The 18,931-nt window shown below is 39.9% G+C and overlaps 1 protein-coding gene across 3 annotated transcripts in view; it reads left to right on the top strand.

Moving 5' to 3' along the window:
* The window catches only part of Kdm2a (lysine demethylase 2A), an 83,533-nt gene that overhangs the window by 12,689 nt on the left and 51,913 nt on the right, over positions 1-18,931 (top strand). For all 3 annotated transcript variants that reach the window (XM_051145822.1, XM_051145821.1, XM_051145820.1), the window contains exons 3-5: positions 16,282-16,420; positions 17,170-17,248; positions 17,659-17,705. In XM_051145822.1, the coding sequence (XP_051001779.1) occupies positions 16,282-16,420; positions 17,170-17,248; positions 17,659-17,705 (265 nt within the window). The remainder of the gene's footprint in view (positions 1-16,281; positions 16,421-17,169; positions 17,249-17,658; positions 17,706-18,931) is intronic.

Here is an 18,931-nt window from a genome sequence, read left to right as displayed (position 1 = left end):
TCTGTCTCCCATGTGCTGGGATTAAAGGAGTGCCAATGAGACATCTTGCCAGACCCCAAAAAGTATCCTAAAGTTTTTTTCCATTGACTCATTGACTTTTTTAAACAGTAAGTGTGCAATACAGTGGGTTTCATAATCATTTCATATGTATATTCCATTGTTCTGTGTTCATATTTGTATCCTTCCACAAAGAAAAAGTTCTATTCTGGGCATGAAGGTTCATACCTAAAATTCTAGCGCTTGGAAGGCGGAGACTAAGGTAGGAGGGTGTAGGGGTGTTGCCATGAGTCCAAGCCATCCTGTGCTACATAGAGTTCCAGGTCAGCCTGAGCTACAGAGTGAATCTTTTCTAAAAGAAAGAAAAAGAGCTGGTCATGTTAATACACACGGGCAGATCTCTGGTACCATCAACCTAGACCAGCCAAGGATATATACATAATTAGATGCTGATTTGTTCTCTTTTAGGATGTGGGAGGTGATCTTTCTTTCTGAGGTGCTGTCTCACTGTGTAACCTTCCTTGGCAGCTTGGAATTCACTGTGTAGACCAGGATGGCCTCCAACTTAGAGATATGCTTGTCTCTGCTCTCCCATTGCAGGGATTAAAGGTGTGATCCACCTTTAAATACCCTGCTGCTGCTGCTGCTGCTGCTGCTGATGATGATTATTATCATCATCATCATCATCATCATCATCATCATCATCATCATTATCATTATCATTATATTTTGGTTTTTCTGAGGTTTTTTGTTTTATTTTGATTTTTCGAAACAGGGTTTCTCTGTGTAGCCTTGACTATCCTGGATTGGCTTTGTAGATCAGGCTGGCTTTGAACTCAACAGCATCCACCTGCCTCTGCCTCCCAAGTGCTGGGATTAAAGGCGTTGCACCACCATACCAAACTGCTTTTTATTTTTAAAATGTATTTATTTTATATGTGTGGGCATATTGGGTGCGTGTATATTTGTGCATCAGGTCTATATCTGGTGCTGGCAGAGGCCAGAAAAGGGCATCAGACTCCCTGGGACTGGAGTTACAGATGTTTGTGAGTTGTTTGTGGGTGCTGGGAATCAAAACTGGTCCTTAGAAAGAGCAGCCAGTCCTTTCAACCATCACTAAACTTATCCTAATGCCATCATCACAAAACAGAAAATAAACAAACAAACAAAAATCAAGTGAGCCTGGCGAAGTGGGACACACCTTTAATCCTGGCACTCAGGAGGCAAAAGCAGGCAGATTTTTGTGAATTTGAGGCCTGCCTGGTCTACAAAGTGAGTCCAGGACAGCCAGACTACACAGAGAAACCCTGTCTCGAACCCCCTCCCCCCAAAAAAATGATGAAGTGGATATAATTAACCAGAAAAGTTAGAAGTTAAAACAGACCTAAAGCTTACAGAATCCAGAGCATATTATCAACCCTTAAAAAAACACTATTGGGTATAGGAGAACAGAAAGAAGTCTTTTGTTTTTCTCCTGGCTTAAGGTGATTTTTTTTTTTAAATTTTGCCCATCCTGGAAAGTCAGGTTAAATTTCGGTCTTTCATTAGTGTTCAGGAATTAGTGAACCAGCTATACCTTTCAGGGATCAAACAAAGGCTTTCCCTAGGAATATAGGGGAGCCATATAACAGTGGTTCTTCCTAATTTTTTTGTTTGTCTTGTTTTTTCGAGACAGGGTTTCTCTGTGTCACCTTGACTGTCTGGACTCTTCTCTAAACCAGGCTGGCCTCTAACTCACAGTGATCCGCCTGCCTCTGCTTCTCAAGTGCTGGGATTAAAGGTGGGCGCCACCGCCGCCTGCTTAACCTTCCCAATTTTGCTACCCATTTTTACAATTCATGTTATAGTGACTCCCAACCATAAAATTATTTTCACTGCTACTTCGTAACTAATACTGCTACTGTTATAAAGCCTAAAACAAATATCTTTTCTGATGGTCTTAGGTGAACCCTGTGAATGGTTTGTTTAACTCCCAAAGGGGTCATGACCCACAGATTGAGAAACACTGTGGTACAGGTTCTTAAAAAAAAACTTCTCTTGAGTGGTTTAGTGGTAATGTAGCTGAGTATGTTCTTTGAGTGCTAAATGTCCCCTATAGTTTGGGGCTTTGAATCTTTTTTCTTGGTGGTGGCATTGTTTGATTAGGTTTAGGAGGTGTGGCCTTGCTGGAGATGTGTCACTAGGGGCAGCCTTTGAGATTTTGTAAAAATGCCACTTCAGTGTGTTCTCTTGATTCTGGTGCCATTTGAGATGTGAGCTTTTAGTCTGCTGCCACAATTCCCTGTCAGGATGGGGTCTTATCCCTCTGGAACCAAAAAGCCCAAGTAAGCCTTGGCCATGGTGTTTTATCACAGCAATAGGAAAGTAAATAATACACTGTGTGTCGGGGGTGCCAATAGGGGTAGGTTCTCTAGTTTCACTTCATCTTATACACATCTGTGACCTTTTACATAGTTGGTTCAGATAGTTTTTACTAGGTCACACGACTTGATACACATATTTGTCTATTACTACCCTTTCAACTATGGATCTGGGCTTGGTATTGCAAGTTTGTAATCCCTAGCCACTCAAGAGGTAACAGGAGAGATCACAACAAGTTCAGTTCCTGCCTGCCCTACAGAGTCAGCTCAAGCTTATCCCTAGCAATTTAGTATGAGATAAGGACTTGCACATGGTTCTGCGCTAGGTAAGTTTAAATCTCTTTTTAAGATTTTTTTTTTATGGGTTTGGGATACTATATTCAACATGTCTAATGAACCAATCAAGGCGTATCTCTATGTTTTGTATTTGTTTTTTGCTTTTGTTTTTTTTTTCGAGACAGGGTTGTTAGCCTTGTCTGGCCTGGACTCCCTTTGTAGACCAGGCTGGCCTCAAATTCACAGAGATAAACCTGTCTCTGCCACCCGAGTGCTGGGATTATCGGCGTGAACCACCCGCCCACCTTTCAAGGCTTATCTCAGTTTTTCTTTACTGTGGCTGGTTGATTCATAAACAGATTCCACTTTTCAGTTTCTTGTTGAGTTCTCAAGACAAGGTATCTGTGTTATAGCTCTGTCTGTCCTGCAACTGTAGCCCAGGCTGGGCTTGAACGCAAAAGAGAGCCATCTACTTATGGCTGAAGTGGTGAGATTAAAGGCATGTGCCACCCATTTGGTCCTTCTTAGCTTTTTTAACAACAGAAGTTAAGACTATTTCTGTTTTTAATGAATCAAATGAATATTCCATCCCTTGATTTCCTTAGCAGTGCTGCACAATCTGTAGTATAATTCTTCTCAGGACACATTTATATGACCTTAAACTTTAAATTTGGCATATGTGTGTGCTGGACATGTCATTATATGTTTTTCTGTGCATGTACATATGTCTATGTGTGCCCTAATGGCTAGCATTGGATTCCCTAAAGTTAGCAGGTGATTGTAAGCTGCCTGATCTGGGTGCTGGGAACTGAACTCTAGTCTTCTGTAAGAGTGCTAGGTTTAAAGGCATTTTCCACCATGCCAGACAAAATTAGTTTGATTTTTTTTTTTTTAACTATACATGTAAATATGTATTGTTCATAATATGGGTAAGGCTAAAGAGCCTGGTTTCTCAAATCCTTATCCATGTTGCCATTTTAAAAAAAGATTTATTATTTATACAGCATTCTGCCCCAATGTATGCCTGCATACCAGAAGAGGGCACCAGATCTCATTATAGATAGTTGTGAGCCATCATGTGGTTGCTGGGAATTGAACTCAGGACCTTTGGATGAACAGCCAGTGCTCTTAGCCTCTGAGCCATCTCTCCAGCCACCAGATTATATATTTTTCTATGTTTTTCATTGCCTTTTTACATGCACACACATAGAGCCAGACTTTCTACGTCATATCAGAACAAAAAGAGATAATTCTATGGTAGGTTTGTAAATACGTAATTATTGGGTCTTAGAATCTATATTTTACATACTTAGTAACCAAAAAATAGCAGAATTCATTAATCTCTTATGTTGTGGCACTCTTACACTAAATTATATAACAAAGGAAAAAAACCTAGAAAGAAGAAACACAGCTTTAACCTCGTTTATAATTTGTGTGTACATTTACTTTTTTTTTTTTTTTTAAGATTTATCATTATGTATACAGTGCTCCTACAGGCGCCATATCACATTACGGATGGTTATGAGCCACCATGTGGTTGCTGGGAATTGAAGTTAGGACCTTTGGAAGAGCAGGCGGCACTCTTAACCACTGAGCCATCTCTCCAGCCCTGTACATTTACTTTTGTTACAAAGTCTCATGTATTCTGATCATTTGACTTCTAATTCTGATTGGGTATTACCGGAATGTGCCACTGCATCTGGTTTCTACAGTGTTGGGGATAAAATCCAAAGCTTTGTGTATGTTAAGCAGGCACTCTACCAACTGTATATTCTCACCACACATTTGCTCCCACTCCCCAATAAATATGAGAATTCAAGGAAATTCACTATCACTGAGTTTATCTTAAATTATAGAAGTAAGGAGGTCAAAGGTGCTGTATAATAGTCTACACAGTGTAACATTTATTTCACTGAAAAATAGACCTGTACGCCAGATGTGGTGGTGCGTGTCTTTAATCCCAGGGCTCGGGAGGCAGAGGCAGTCAGATCACTGTGAGCTCGAGGCCAGCCTGGTCTATATCATGAGTCCAAGGCAGCCAGGGCTGCACAGAGAAACCTTGTTTTGAAAAACTGAAAAACAAAACAAAACAAAAATATATATGTATTCACTACCTTTTGGGGCCAAGAAAGGTTTGGGGGAAGATAGTAGTTGAAATTATTCTTTGCATTTCATTGATTCTTTAAGTGTATTTATATTATTTTTCTAGTTACCTGTAACAGTTTAGTATTTTGTTTACTTGTGATGTATACACATTAGGAAATGAGTCCCAGGCCTCTTAGCAAAAGAGATTGAATTTTTAAGTGACATTTTTTCTGAAGCTAGTTAGTTGTCTGTCAGAATTTCATTTAAATAAGGGTGCATCAAGATGAGGCTGATGAAGCTGACCATGGTGGTGAATGCTTTTAATCCCAGCACTCAGGAGGCAGAGGCAGGTGGATCTGTGAGTTCCGTACCAGCCTAAGTCTACATACTGAGTTCCAGGACAACCACAGCCAGGGCTATTGTAGAGAGAACCTACCTCTAAAACAGTTGAAAAGAGGAAGAGGCCAGAATTACTTTGGAAGCAAATATCTGTGAATTTGGAAGATATGAATTTGGTAATGATCTGTTCTCTCTGAGGAATTAAACCCAAACAGTAGCAAGTAGGTTGTAGTAGCTAAAAATGTGCTTATTCTAATCATTCAGGAGTAAGGATGGGATGGAGTGTGGAACAGAAGATTCAGTTGGATTTTGCAAGCTGTACTGGAGCTATTGAATACACTGATGAAACCTAGAGGGCAAAGCTCCCACACTCAGCATTAGTGGAGGGAATATGAGGAATAATCCTCTTGTCCAATGATGATGATTTCCTTTGGAGGATACAGAAGTAGTGGTTGAGGTTAGTTTGTAAGTTACACCTTGGAAAGTATAGGTTTGATTGAATTACTGGAGTGAAAATGGAGAATGATGTCAGTATATCACCTTGAATGATTCATTACATTAAGTTGTTTCCATGGTGACTGGTTTTCTCTGTTTTGGTTCTGTTACTTATTTGAACAGTTGAAACCGTGTCTCAGAATACAAACCCAAGTATATATAAATAACATACACACACATACCACCACCACCATATAAAAATATGGGTACTATTAATCCCAGCACTTGGGAGGCAGAGGCAGGCAGATTGCTGCGAGTTCAAGGCCAGCCTGGTCTACAAAGCAAGTCCAGGACAGTCAAGGCTACATAGAGAAACCCCTTCCCCCCGCCCCACACACACAATATATATATATATAATGAGAAAATGTTTAATTGGGCTGGAGAGATGGTTCCGAGGTTAAGAGCACTGGCTATTCTTCCAAAAGTCCTGAGTTCAATTCCTAGCCCCCACTTGGTGGCTCACAACCATCTATAGTAAGATCTGGTGCCCTCTTCTGGCATGCAGGCACACAGGCAGGCAGAATACTGTATAAATAATAAAATAAATCTTTTTTAAAAAAGACGAAAAATTAAAAATTGTGGATGTGGTCAGATTATTTTTCTACTAGACTTTAGTGGCCTAGAACACTTTATGTCAGAAGTATTTTGCGATAGAACACCTTGTTGATCCCTCCAGAGATGATTTTATTTCACTAGGAACATTATACTCAGTTGGTATAGTGCTTGCTTAATGTGCATGGAATTGCAACTTCATTCAGTTTCTTTTGTAGCCAGCCAAGGCTCTCGTGTAGCCAAGGTTGACCCTTAACCTCCTGATCCTCTTGTTTTACCCTCCCAAGTGCTGGAATTATAGGTGGCACCACCTAGCTTTGTCATTAAATTTTGTTAACTGTAGAAAAGAGTCCAGTTCCTACATTTGTGCATTGTTGTCCATTCTTGGTTTTCCTTTCTGACCTTTATATAGCAAAGAGTAGTCAGTATTTATATGTTTTACCTTTAATTCCCAAGTGTTAAGGGAGCAATATATTTCAATATTCCTTGTTTCTTGTTTTTTGGTTTTTTAGACAGGGAGTCTACATAGTCATCAAGACCAGGCTGAACTTGAACTCAGATCCACCTGCTTCTGCCTCCCAAATACTGGGATTAAAGGTATGCGCCACCACGCCTGAGTATTACTTTTGACTGGATTATTTGCAGGTAATTTGCATACCATGTATAATAGCTCTATTTTAGCATTTAAAGTTTCTGTAGATGAGGGCTAGAGAGATGGTTCATCAGTTGAGAGCACTTGTTGCTCTTGCCCAAGTCCTGGGTTTCATTTTCCAGTTCTCATGTAGTAACTCACATTCATTTGTAACTCCAGTTCCAGGGAATTCATCTCCCTCTTCTGACCTCGGTGGACACAAGTCACACATCTTGTGCACAGATACATGTGCAGGCAACACACTCATACACATAAAAGATAATTTTAAAAACTTCTAGAGTGTATTTACTTTTAATTAAATGTTTGAGACAGTCTCATAACAGAAGCTGGACTAGAAGTCTTTTTTTTTTTTGAGACAGGGTTTCTCTGTGCTACCCTTGACTGTCCTGGACCCTGCCTCCTGAGTGCTTGTTTTCATTATGTATACGAATGTTTTGTCTACATGTATGTAAGTGCACTTTGTTCATGCTTCGTGCCATTGGAGCCAGAAATAAACTCTGGGTTCCCTAGTATTGTAGTTACAGATGACTGTAAACTGCCATGTTAACTACCATGTTGATGTTGGGAGGTGAAGGTTTCAACCCATGTCATCTGCAAAGCAACAACCCCTCCAGAGTACTGGGATTAAAGGCATGACCTACCACCGCCTGGCCTTTTTTTTTTTTTTTTTAATAATTTATATACCTTATATCTGGACTGTTATCCCTCGCTCTTACCTTCTTGTTCCCACCCTCCTACTTTGTTGTTTTTTGAGACAAGATTTCACTATGTAGACCAAGCTGGCCTCCAACTCTGAGATTCAGGTGTGGGCCACTGCATCTGGCCTAAATAAAAATGTAAAGCTCTTATCCCCACCTCCCTTCAGTTCAGGCTTATGCGCTGCATTTGACTATTGACGCCTGGCTCTTAAAATCTAGAGTAGTGGAGGCTTCAGTGGTCAAGTTAAATCTGGCTAGTCATTTGATATTTTGAAGTCCGCCAAAAAAAAAAAAAAAATGGTTTTTACAAATTTTTCCTTACATCTTCTTGTCTGCTTGTAGCATGCCTTGGTGCATGCTACTTCTTATGCAAATTAGTTTGGCCTTGAAATCAGAGTCCTTACCATTTTTTGAAAATAGATAAAATTAGCTGGCAGAGGTAATAGGCATGGTGATGCATGCTTTTAATGCCAGTATTTAGGGGTCCTTGGTCAACAGAATTCCAGAAGAGTTACACAGAGAAATTCTGTCTCAAACCACCCTTCCCCCAAAAGAAAAAAGAAAGAAAAGCAGACAAACAAGAAAAACAGTACAATTCAGTAGTGTTTAGTACACTTAGAATATTTTATAGGCTAGGTGTGGTGATGCATATCTTTAATTAAGCACTCAGGAGCAGGAGGCAGTAGTGTGTGGTATGGTCTACATACAGTGCTATAAAGTGAAACTTTGTCTCCAAAAACACGGCCAAAGCTGTAACCCATCACTTTCTAAGCATCTCAAAAAGAAATTTAGTATCCATTAAGCCATTACTCTCCATTACTGCTCCCCACCCCACCCCCAGATTCAGAGAATCCACTTTAGTTGGTTTTGTGTCTGTGAGGATTTACTTAACTGTGGATATTTCATATCAGAATCATACATATTTAGTCTCTGGTTTCTTTGAAAGCTTGAGTTTGTGGTTCACTTGCGCGTTTGATTCCTTTTTGTACAACTAAACCACAGCTTGTTTATTCATACATCCATCATTTGAGTCGTTTCTGTCCTTTCTCTTTGTTTTTTTTTTTTTTTTTTTTAATACAGTATTCTCCCACATGTATGCCAGAAGAGGGCACCAGATCTCATTGTAGATGGTTGTGAGCTACCATGTGGTTACTGGAAATTGAACTCAGGACCTTTGGAAGAGCAGACAGTGCTCTTAACTTCTGAGCCATCTCTCCAGCCCCCCCCCCCCCTTTTTTTTTAAAGATAGGGTTTCTCTGTGTAGCCATGGCTGTCCTGAAGCTCCCTCTGTAGACCAGGCTGCCCTCTTAAGTCACAGAGATTTGCTTGCCTCTGCCTTCTGAGTGCTGGGCTTAAAGATGTGTGCCATCATGCTCAGCTTAGATTTTCTCCTTTAATGATTGTGTTTAATGCCCCAATGAGTGTGTGTATACATTTTAAATATTTAACCTTTCTTTGGTTTTGAAATGGTTGGAGGGGGGAGAGAAATCAGTATTTTGTGGGATGAAAACTATGAAATTGAAATCTCAACATTTAGCCAGGCATGGTGGCGCATGACTTTAATCCCAGCACTTGGGAAGCAGAAGCATGCAGATCACGGTGAGTTTGAGGCCAGCCTGGACTACAAAGTGAGTCCAAGACAGCCAAGGCTACACAAAGAAACCCTGTCTCAAGCCTCCCCCCCCCCCCAATCAAATTAATAAACCCTATTTTCTGTGTTGCTGGAAATGGAACCCAGGGCCTTGTACCTGTAGGCAAGTTGGTGTACCATTGAGTCATACCCTCGGGCCCTAAGGTTTTTTGTTTGTTTGTTTTAATTTCATTTTTATTTTATATTTATGACTGTTCCGCTTGTATGTATATTGTACATGTCTGGTGCCTGAGGAGGCCAGGAGAGGGTGTCAGCTCCCCTATAAGTAGAGTTCCAGATATTTGTTAGCTGCCATTTAGGTTCTGGCATTTGAACCCAGGACCTTTGTACTCCAGCCTCTGGCTTTGAACTCTTTATAGTGTTTTGCCTGCATGTACACCTGCAGGCCAGAAGAGGGCAGCAGATCTCATTATAGATGGATGTGAACCACCTTGTGGTTGCTGGGAATTGAACTCAGAACCTTTGAAAGCACCCTTTCTCCAGCCCAGCTTTCAACTCTTTTTTTGTTTTCCGAGACAGGGTTTCTCTGTGTAGCCTTGACTGTCCTGGACTTGCTTTGTAGACCAGGCTGGCCTAGAACTCACAATGATCCGCCTGCCTCTGTCTCCCGAGTGCTGGGATTAAAGGTGTGCCCCACCACTGCCCAGCTCAGCTTTGAACTCTTTAATCTTTCTGTTTTAGCCTTCCAAATGATGGGATTACAGACTATGTTGAATAATGGAGCAGAAAGTACAGTTTCCCCATTCTCTTATCCCTAGTAACGTTGTTGCCTTCTGGTGGTACATTTGTTAGAAGTGATGAGCCAATAAGGATAGCTTTTGTGTGTGTGTTCCAATTTATGTGGTTTTGTATACGTGTAGAAGTCTAAAGTTTCCCTTGGTTGTTTATTTTTCAGAAGCCATCTATTTTGTTATTTTAGATAAATTTCTCATTGGCCTAGAACTGATTTACTGGTTGGGTGAATAGCTCCAGGGGTCCATCTGTGTCAGTGGCTTCCATGGTGCTGAGATTACAAATTTACAGTACTATGCTTACCTTTCTTGTGTGTTCTTGACTTCAGTCCTCATGTTTGCACAGCAAACATTTTACCAGCTGGACTATCTCCTCAACCCTGGTAACAAGTTACTAACTAAAGTTTACAGTATTTACTCTTATTGTACAGTTCTATGGCTTTTCACTAGTTAATTACTCTAGTATAATACAGAGTTGTTTCACTTCCTAAGTATATTCCTTTTCCTTTCTCCATCAGTAGTTACTGATTCCCCCCCCCCCCCCCCCCCTTTCATTTTTTGAGATAGAGTTTCTGTGTGTAGCTTTGGCTGTCTTGGACTTGCTTTGTAGACCGGGCCGGCCTGGAACTCATAAAGATCATCCTGCCTCTACCTCCTAAGTGCTGGGATTACAAGCATCCGCCACTATGCCTACCTTTTTTTGTTGGTTTGTTTTGGTTTTGGTTTTCGAGACAGGGTTTCTCTGTATAGCCTTGGCTTCCTAGACTCACTTTGTAGACCAGGCTGGACTTGAACTCACGGCGATCCTCTTGCCTCTGCCTCACGAGTGCTGGAATTAAAAGTGTGTGTCACCACGCCTGACTTTTTTTTTTTTCTTTTAAATCTTTTTATTTGTTGATTGTATCTTGCCATCTTGTGGCATCTAGGATCATACTTGAAAAATGTTACCTATGCTGATGGGAGCCACTGAGGTTTGTCTAAAGTTAAGGATCAGAAGCAACACCTTTAATTAAAGTATCTAGTTTTGCAAGTCCTTTATTTTCCAATAACAATGTAAAATCCAAAAATGTTTTCCGATATTAATAGGTTTTCTTTGTTGTTGTTGTTGTTCAAGACAGGGTTTCTCTGTGTAGCCTTGGCTTCCTAGACTCCCTCTGTAGACCAGGCTGGCTTCGAACTCACAGTGATCTGCCTGCCTCTGCCTCCTGGGTGCTGGGATTAAAGACATGAGCTACAACACCATCCTTGATATTAATAGTTTATCTTTGCTCCATGATTCCTATTCTGTTGAATATCTCCTGCTTCATAGTCTAGTTCTTTTTTGTTTTCTGCTTCTGGAATTCTTTTCTCTTAAATGGTTTGCCTTTTCCAGTGATTATATTTTAATTATGCATGTGTGTAGAATGAGGTTCTGCCTTTGAGTTTGGGTGCCCTTAGAGGCCAGCCAAGTCTGGAGCTGGAGTTGCAAGGTTATAAGCTCCCCAGTATGGGCTCTGGAAGACCAGTATGTATTCTCAAACACTCAGCCCCTCCTCTTCTGTTGTACTCTGGGAAGTAGTAGTATTTTTTTCCATCAGTGCCCGTGTGGTAATTTAGTAACCTACATAATGGGAGGAACCCTCCTTGTCACTAGCCCATGCCCTCCATGAGATCTGAACTGGAAGGTCCTACCTAGACAGACAATGTGTTAATTGCCTTTTGAAATTGACTTTCCTTTTCCTTAGCCCTTTGTCTTCCCCTTTCCTTTTTTGTGGGCCCTTATACATGCTGTATGGGTCTATAACACAGCTATATCTTCGGCCCCTCTTACATGTTTTTACCTCTGAATCTATTTCCTGAATATATCTTACCCTCTTTGTTTGCATACTGAAGGGCATCTTGTTGGCTTGACTTCTAACAATTATGAATGAAGTTGGGCCTGTAAAGAGATGGCTCAGTGGTTAAGAGTACCCAAGTTCAGTTGCCAGTACCTACATGCCAGCTTATAACAGTCATTCGAGTTCTAAGAGAGCCATCACTCTCTGGGCTCTGAGAGCACTGCATGGACAAAGTGTATTGAATATTTGTAGGCAAAACACCCAAAAACATAAAGTAAATAATATTTTTTAATAGAGAAGTTGAGGGATTTTTCTTGTTGTTGTTGTTGTTTTGTTTTGTGAGACAGGGTTTCTAGTGTATGTAGCCTTGGCTGTCCTGGACTCATTTTGTAGATCAACTCCCAGTAATCTGCTTGCCTCCACCTCCCTGAGTGCTGGGATTAAAGGCATAAGCCACCACGCCCAGCTTCTTTTTTAATTTTTCCTTTTTGGTCTGTCTTTCTTTCTTTGAGTGCTGGGATTAAAGGCATAAGCGACCCTGCCCAGCTTCTTTTTTAATTTTTCCTTTTTGGTCGGTCGGTCTGTCTGTTCTTTCTTTCTTTCTTTCTTTCTTTCTTTCTTTCTTTCTTTCTTTCTTTCTTTCTTTCTTGTTTTTCAAGACAGGGTTTCTCTGTGTAGCCCTGGCTGACCTAGAACTCAGGCTGGCCTCAAACTCTCAAATTCACATATCCGCCTGCCTTTTGCCAGCTAGATGAAACCTTATTTTATTTATTTAATTGTGGTGTTGTTGTTTTTGAGACAGGGTTTCTCTGTGTAGCCTTGGCTGTCCTGGACTCACTTTGTACACCAGGCTGGCCTTGAACTCACGGCGATCCACCTGCCTCTGCCTCCTGAGTGCTGGGATTAAAGGCGTGCGCCACCACCGCCTGGCTGAAACCTTATTTTAAAGACAAAACAAAAATGTTGAAAAGTTTTTAGGTACATTCAGAAATGAAGCCATAGGTTTTTGTTTTGTTTTGTTGTAACTTAAAAAAAAAAAAAGATTTATTATTCATATAGTATTCTGCCTGCATGTATGCCTGCACATCAAAAGAGGGTGCCAGACCTCCATTATAGATGGTTTGAGCCACCGTGTGGTTGCTGGGAGTTGAACTCAGGACCTTTGGAAGAACAGCCGGTGTTCTTTACCACTAAGCCATCTCTCCAGCCCCTGTTTGTTTTAGCTTTAGTTGATATAGAAGGAAAATGAACTTGGCTAGAATCCTGATGTACAGGTGGGAGGGACAGGAATGTATGTATTTGTTGGAGATGTAATTTTATTTATTTATTTATTTATTTTTGGTACAGAGTTTCTTTATGTAGCCTTGGCTTCCTGGACTCACTTTGTAAAGCAGGCTGTCCTCAAACTCATAGAGATCCATCTGCCTCTGCCTCCCAATTGTTAGGATTAATTATTATAATTTTATTGAAATTACTTTTGTAGAATTTTTACATGCTGTTTTTACATGCTGTCAGTGTCTACTGCAGAGATTGGTCTAACTTTTTCCAGGCTGACTCGACCAAACTTTAATAGAGCAAATGAAATATATCAGAGACAAAGGAATCTGAACTTGAGGCCAGCCCAAGTCCACATAAGGAGTGCTGGTCTTTTGTTTGTTTGTTTATTTGTTATAGGTAGATTTTTTGAGCCCAGCTTGGGTGAATGTGTCTTAAAAAACAAAACAAGGGCTGGAGAGGTGGATCAGAGATTAAGAACACTGTTCTTCCAAAGGTCCTGAGTTCAATTGTCAGCAACCACATGGTGGCTTGCAGCCATCTATAATGAGGTCTGGTGCCCTCTTCTGGCCTGCAGGCACACATGCGGGCAGAATACTTACTGTACAAATAATAAATAAATAAATCTTTTTTAAAAAAGATGGGGCTGGAGAGATGGCTCAGAGGTTAAGAACACTGACTCTTCTTCCAAAGGTCCTCAGTTCAATTCTCAGCAACCACATGGTGGTGGCTCATATCCATCTATAATGAGGTCTGGTGTCCTCTTCTGGCCTGCAGGCACTCATGCAGGCAGAATACTATATAAATAATAAATAAATAAATCTTAAAAAGAAAGAAAGAAAGAAACAAAAAAACTCAACAGAATTAAAAACAAGTGTAACCTTTTCCAGCCTTGTTAGTTCAGCATCCCATCTTGTAATATTAAAGCAATTAAGTTAAAATCCAACATGTGTTATTCTTCTACTCAAGCTTTTTATTATTTGGGGACAAAAATGTGTCAAGTCATAGTGGCAAAGAGTCTCTCTGTTTTTGACGTGATATAACATGTTTCCATTAAAATAATGCATGAAGTATAATGAAACAGTCAAGGTTTTTTGTTTTGTTTTGTTTTGTTTTTTCAAGATAGGGTTTTCTGTGTGGCCTTGGCTGTCCTGGACTCACTTTGTAGACCAGGCTGGCCTCGAGCTCACACCTATCCACCTGCCTCTGCCTCCCAAGTGCTGGCATTAAAGGCATGCTCCAGTATGCTCGGCTGAAACAACTAAGTTTTGTAAACAGTTTACTCTTTCTAGAAGGAGTGTTTCTACACATGTGTACACACATATTAAAAACTCAGGTAAAGAAGAAAAGGCTTTTGGCTATCTATTTATTTATTTGATTTTTCAAGGCAGGAATTCTCTTGTTGTCCTGGATTGAGACCTGGTTAGACTCGAACTCATAGTTATCCTTCTGCCTCTCTGTCTTCCTGACTGCAGGGAATACAGGTGCATGCCACCATGCCTGCCCATAATACCATAATTGTACATGTATGTCTCCCTCTGCTGGCCAGCCATCTCCTTCAACATTGGGTCTGGGCCTATTTGTGTGTGAACACTATTACTTAATTCTAGTAATTTCATTACTCTTGAAAGAGACCCATACCACTAAAAATAACCTGACTTATCTTGACAGCTAATTTGATATAAGGATTTACCTATTCCACCCATTTCATATAAATGAAATCATAATCTGGATTCTTTTATTTAGCCTTAGATTTTTCAGAGATTACCTACATTGTGGCACACAATACTCATTTTTGTGGCTAAGTAACAGTCCATGTATAGAGATGGATTTTTTTCATACTTGTACCTGCATTGTCTATTATGATTATACTACATGGTGAATTTTGTGGGTTTGGTTTGTGTATCTCTAATGATGAATGATACCGAACATCTTTTCATGAATTCATTTCTATTTGTATGTTGTCTTTTTTGGGGGGGGGGGTTGTTTGAAACAGAGTTTCTGTGTGGCCTTGGCTGTCCTAGATTGCTTTGTAGACGAGGCTGGCCTTGAACTCACAGAGATCCTCCTGCCTCTGTCTTCCAAGTGCTGGGATTAACGGCATGAGCCACTATACCTGGCCTAAGAGAGACTTTAAAAAAAAAAAAATTTATTTATTATGTATACAATGTTGTATCTGCGTGTACAACTACATGCCAGTAGAGGGCACCCGATCTCATTATAAATGGTTGTGAGCCACCATGTGGTTGCTGGGAATTGAACTCAGGACCTCTGGAAGATCAGCCAGTGCTCTTAACCTCTGAGCCATTTTGGAGAGACATTTTTAAAGCTCAGTATTGACAGCCTGCTAGCTAACATGCTGTTATTCAGCCTTCTTGATCTGAAGCAAAATAGGGTTGGTCTATTAATTGCTTAATTTAGGCAATTTAAAAAATATTTATATTTTTAATTAGGTATATATGTGCATAAGTTTGTGCATGTTCCACTAGACTAGGGTGTTGGATCCCCTGGAGCTGGAGATACAAGTAGTTGTTAGCCACTTCATTTGGATGCTGGGAACTGAACTTGTGTCCTCTGCAAGAGCAGTGCTTGCTCTTAACTGCTGAGCCCTCTCCCACCCCTAATTTAGGCTACTATTGAGATTATTTTACAAATTTAACTTCAGCTAAATTTTTTTCTCAAATGAAAATTTTTGTCTTTAAATTTGAATGTCCTTTTAAAATTTTGGATGCATTTATTTTTAAAATAACTTAATTATATGAAGGTATGTTTCTGCCTATGGTTTTGTGCATGTGAGTACTATTGTACAAGGACAGCGAGAGGCATCAGATCCTCCAGAGCTGGAGTTATAGGCAGTTGTGAACTGTCAAACATAGGGACTGGGGCCTGAAAGAGTAGTATGTGCTGTTAAGCATGGGGCCATTGTTCCAGCCCTGTTTGAATGTCTTTAGAAGTCCACACTCTTGAGCTATAGTAGATATTTAGTAGGTCTGAATTGATTGTTTTTATTGTGATTATATTTCTAGGCTTAAAGAGGTAGCAGAAATAAAATTCAGCTGAGTTGAATCCCAGAAATAGAAGCAGGCTTAGCTCTGGGCCACCCTGGTCTAAAGAGTGAGTTTCAAGATGGACAGGACTGTCCATTAAACAACAAACAAACTCCTGCTAACAACTCTGTTCTAGTTTGCTCATTCAGAGATTATCAGCTAATCTTGAGTTTAGAGAAAGGAAAGTGGATGCTTTGAACTAGCAACTAAGACTAGAAGTCACAGTCTCCATGTAAGGAGCACTGACTGTTTGGTAGAGAGGAAAGAAAAGCGCACACTTCCATCTTTGTGTCCTCCCTTTCACAGCGCGGTACCATGCGACGTCGCTATGAAGATGATGGCATTTCAGATGATGAAATTGAAGGGAAAAGAACTTTTGACTTGGAAGAGAAGCTACACACCAACAAATATAATGCCAATTTTGTTACTTTTATGGAAGGAAAAGGTCAGTATCATTTCGTTTCAGACCCTAAGCCCCCTTTTAGAGTCATTGACTCTTAAGAGCTGTCAATCTAGCATCTGTGCAATTTAAAAATACCTACCTGTTGAAGGTATTTATTTTGTCTCAATTCTTATTTTCTGCAAAATTTAAGTCTTATTATAATAGGAATGTTACTGGGGAAAAGTCTTTTCCTTTTCTCATTACGTGGCTTGGGTTTAATTAAAAATAGCATAGGTATGGTGACACATGCCTATAATCCTAGCACTTTGGAGGTAGAGAGACAGGAGGATCGGTAGTGGCATATATAGTAAGTTAAAGGCAACTTGAAGAGACTTTGGAGAAAAGGAGAGGGAGAAAAATATCAAAGCCCAAAAAAAGTACAATGAAATCTCCTTTATGAGGTGGAATTCCTCTTGTGTTGTGTAGCTTTCTTTGGTCCTTAACAAACTGACAAAAGTGTGTTTAATGCTCAGACCATTTTGGCTGTTAAGAAACATGATGATAATATCTAATTAGAATGCATAAAGTGACTCATTAACACTACTACCCACAAGTGTTGATTTTTCATTGTGCTTTTCGTTTTTCCTAAGAGAAGTAATTAACATGCAAATATTGTATGACCACACTGTATGTACAAACTGTATGTAACAAAAACTATTAATACCTTTTTACTTAAATTTTCTTTTATAATCTTTTATCTTTTTTTTCATGATTTCTCTCTTTCTAATCCCCCACCACCACCATATTTTCAGATTTTAATGTAGAATATATCCAGCGGGGTGGCTTGAGAGACCCTCTGATTTTCAAGAATTCTGATGGACTTGGAATAAAGTAAGTGCTCTGGTCCTGACCTGAGATGGTTGTAAAATGGCTTTTACCCTCAGAGACTTTGACAGTGGCAATCTTGAGAGCCCAGAGCAGTAGGTGATTGAAAATAACTTACTTTGTGAAGTATGTCTCTTGTTTTTACAAGTGATTCATACACCCAGAAAAAAAAAAAGTTCAGATAAGCTTAAAAGCTTAGTCTCTTCAATCTATCATTCTGCAATAATTGCTGGTAGCTTTTTGTTTTTCTTCAGAGAGAGAGAGAGAGAGTGTGTGTGTGTGTGTAAAATCATTTACATTTAAAAAGCATTTAAACCTAAACATGAAAATTGATGTTTCTTGAGAGTACTTCCTACTTTAAAGATTCATACTGCTAGAGAAGTGGTGCTTCTCGTTTACTGGTGTTTATCTCATAGGATGCCGGATCCAGACTTCACAGTGAATGATGTCAAAATGTGTGTGGGTAAGTCACAAACTTTTCGCCTCTTTATCTTTGAGGTTTAGGACCCCTAAAGTATATATTTCACTACCAAGAACTGTTTGGCAACTAAGAATTTTCCTCTATCAAAAGATATCTTTAAAAAACTATATATAGAAGAAATTAGAAAGTAACTGTGTGTGTGTGTGTGTGTATGTCCGTCCAGGAAGTTTTTCCCAAGGCAAAAACTTTTTAAATTAGTTCATCTAAAACTTAGACATGGGTGGTAACTGCTATGTTCTGTGATAAGGCAATGAAATGGTATAAAGTCCTTCTTGTTCCCAACAAACATAAGAAGCAAAAGGAATTCATCTGATTCTAGCTATTCTATGGTATACAAAAGTGCTATTCCTTATTCAGAAATTAAATATTACAGCACCAACTTTGGCCACTTCAACTCCTTTTGGAATGCTGGATAAAGTTGCTTAATCTTGAGAGGTGAAAGTCACAAACAGCCTAAATTCTCTGATCTCTGTATTTGTCATGCCCTAATGCTCTTGTGTTATATTCTATGTACCTGTGATCCATGTTTTCCTGATAGCTAGCACAACTTGTGGAGTAAGCACTCAGTAAGTCTGTTGAATCATTAAAATTTACCGTACCTGTTCCTTTCGATCAGAGCTCTTTTAGGAGATCTAGATAATCTTTAAGTACTCACTATTATAGAAGTTCACTTCTTATCCCTTTTTATTTTCTTTCTAGGCAGAGATTTGTGTATACTAGGCTAATCTCAAGCTCACTGTCTGTCCCTCTCTCCCTTCCTCCCTGTCTATGTAATCTGATTTTTGTTTTTTCAAGACAGGGTTTCTTTGTGTAGCCTTGGCTGTCCTGGACTTGCTTTGTAGACCAGGCTGGCCTCGAACTCACAGCAGTCTACCTGCCTCTACTTCCCAAGTGCTGGGATTAAAGGCATGCGCCACCACGCCTGGCTCTAATCTGATTTTTTGAGACACAGTTTCACTATATAGCCCTGGTTGTCCTTGAACTCACTTTGTAGACCAGGCTGGCCTCGAACTCCAGAGATCCACTTGCCTCTGCCTCCCCAAGTATTGGGAACACAGGCATGTACCACTGTACCCAGTTTAGATTCTTAATTTTTAGTGATATGTATATTACTATGTATATGTATATCAGAGCGTGGTACCCTTGAGTACACATATTCACAGAGGTTTAAAAGTGGTTGAATCCTCTGGAGTTACAGGTAGTTGTGA

This window comes from Acomys russatus, chromosome 5, assembly GCF_903995435.1.
Source record: "Acomys russatus chromosome 5, mAcoRus1.1, whole genome shotgun sequence".
Lineage (NCBI taxonomy): Eukaryota > Metazoa > Chordata > Mammalia > Rodentia > Muridae > Acomys > Acomys russatus.
The sequence above is the reverse complement of the archived record's forward strand: the minus strand, read 5'-3'. Positions and strand labels throughout refer to the sequence as shown.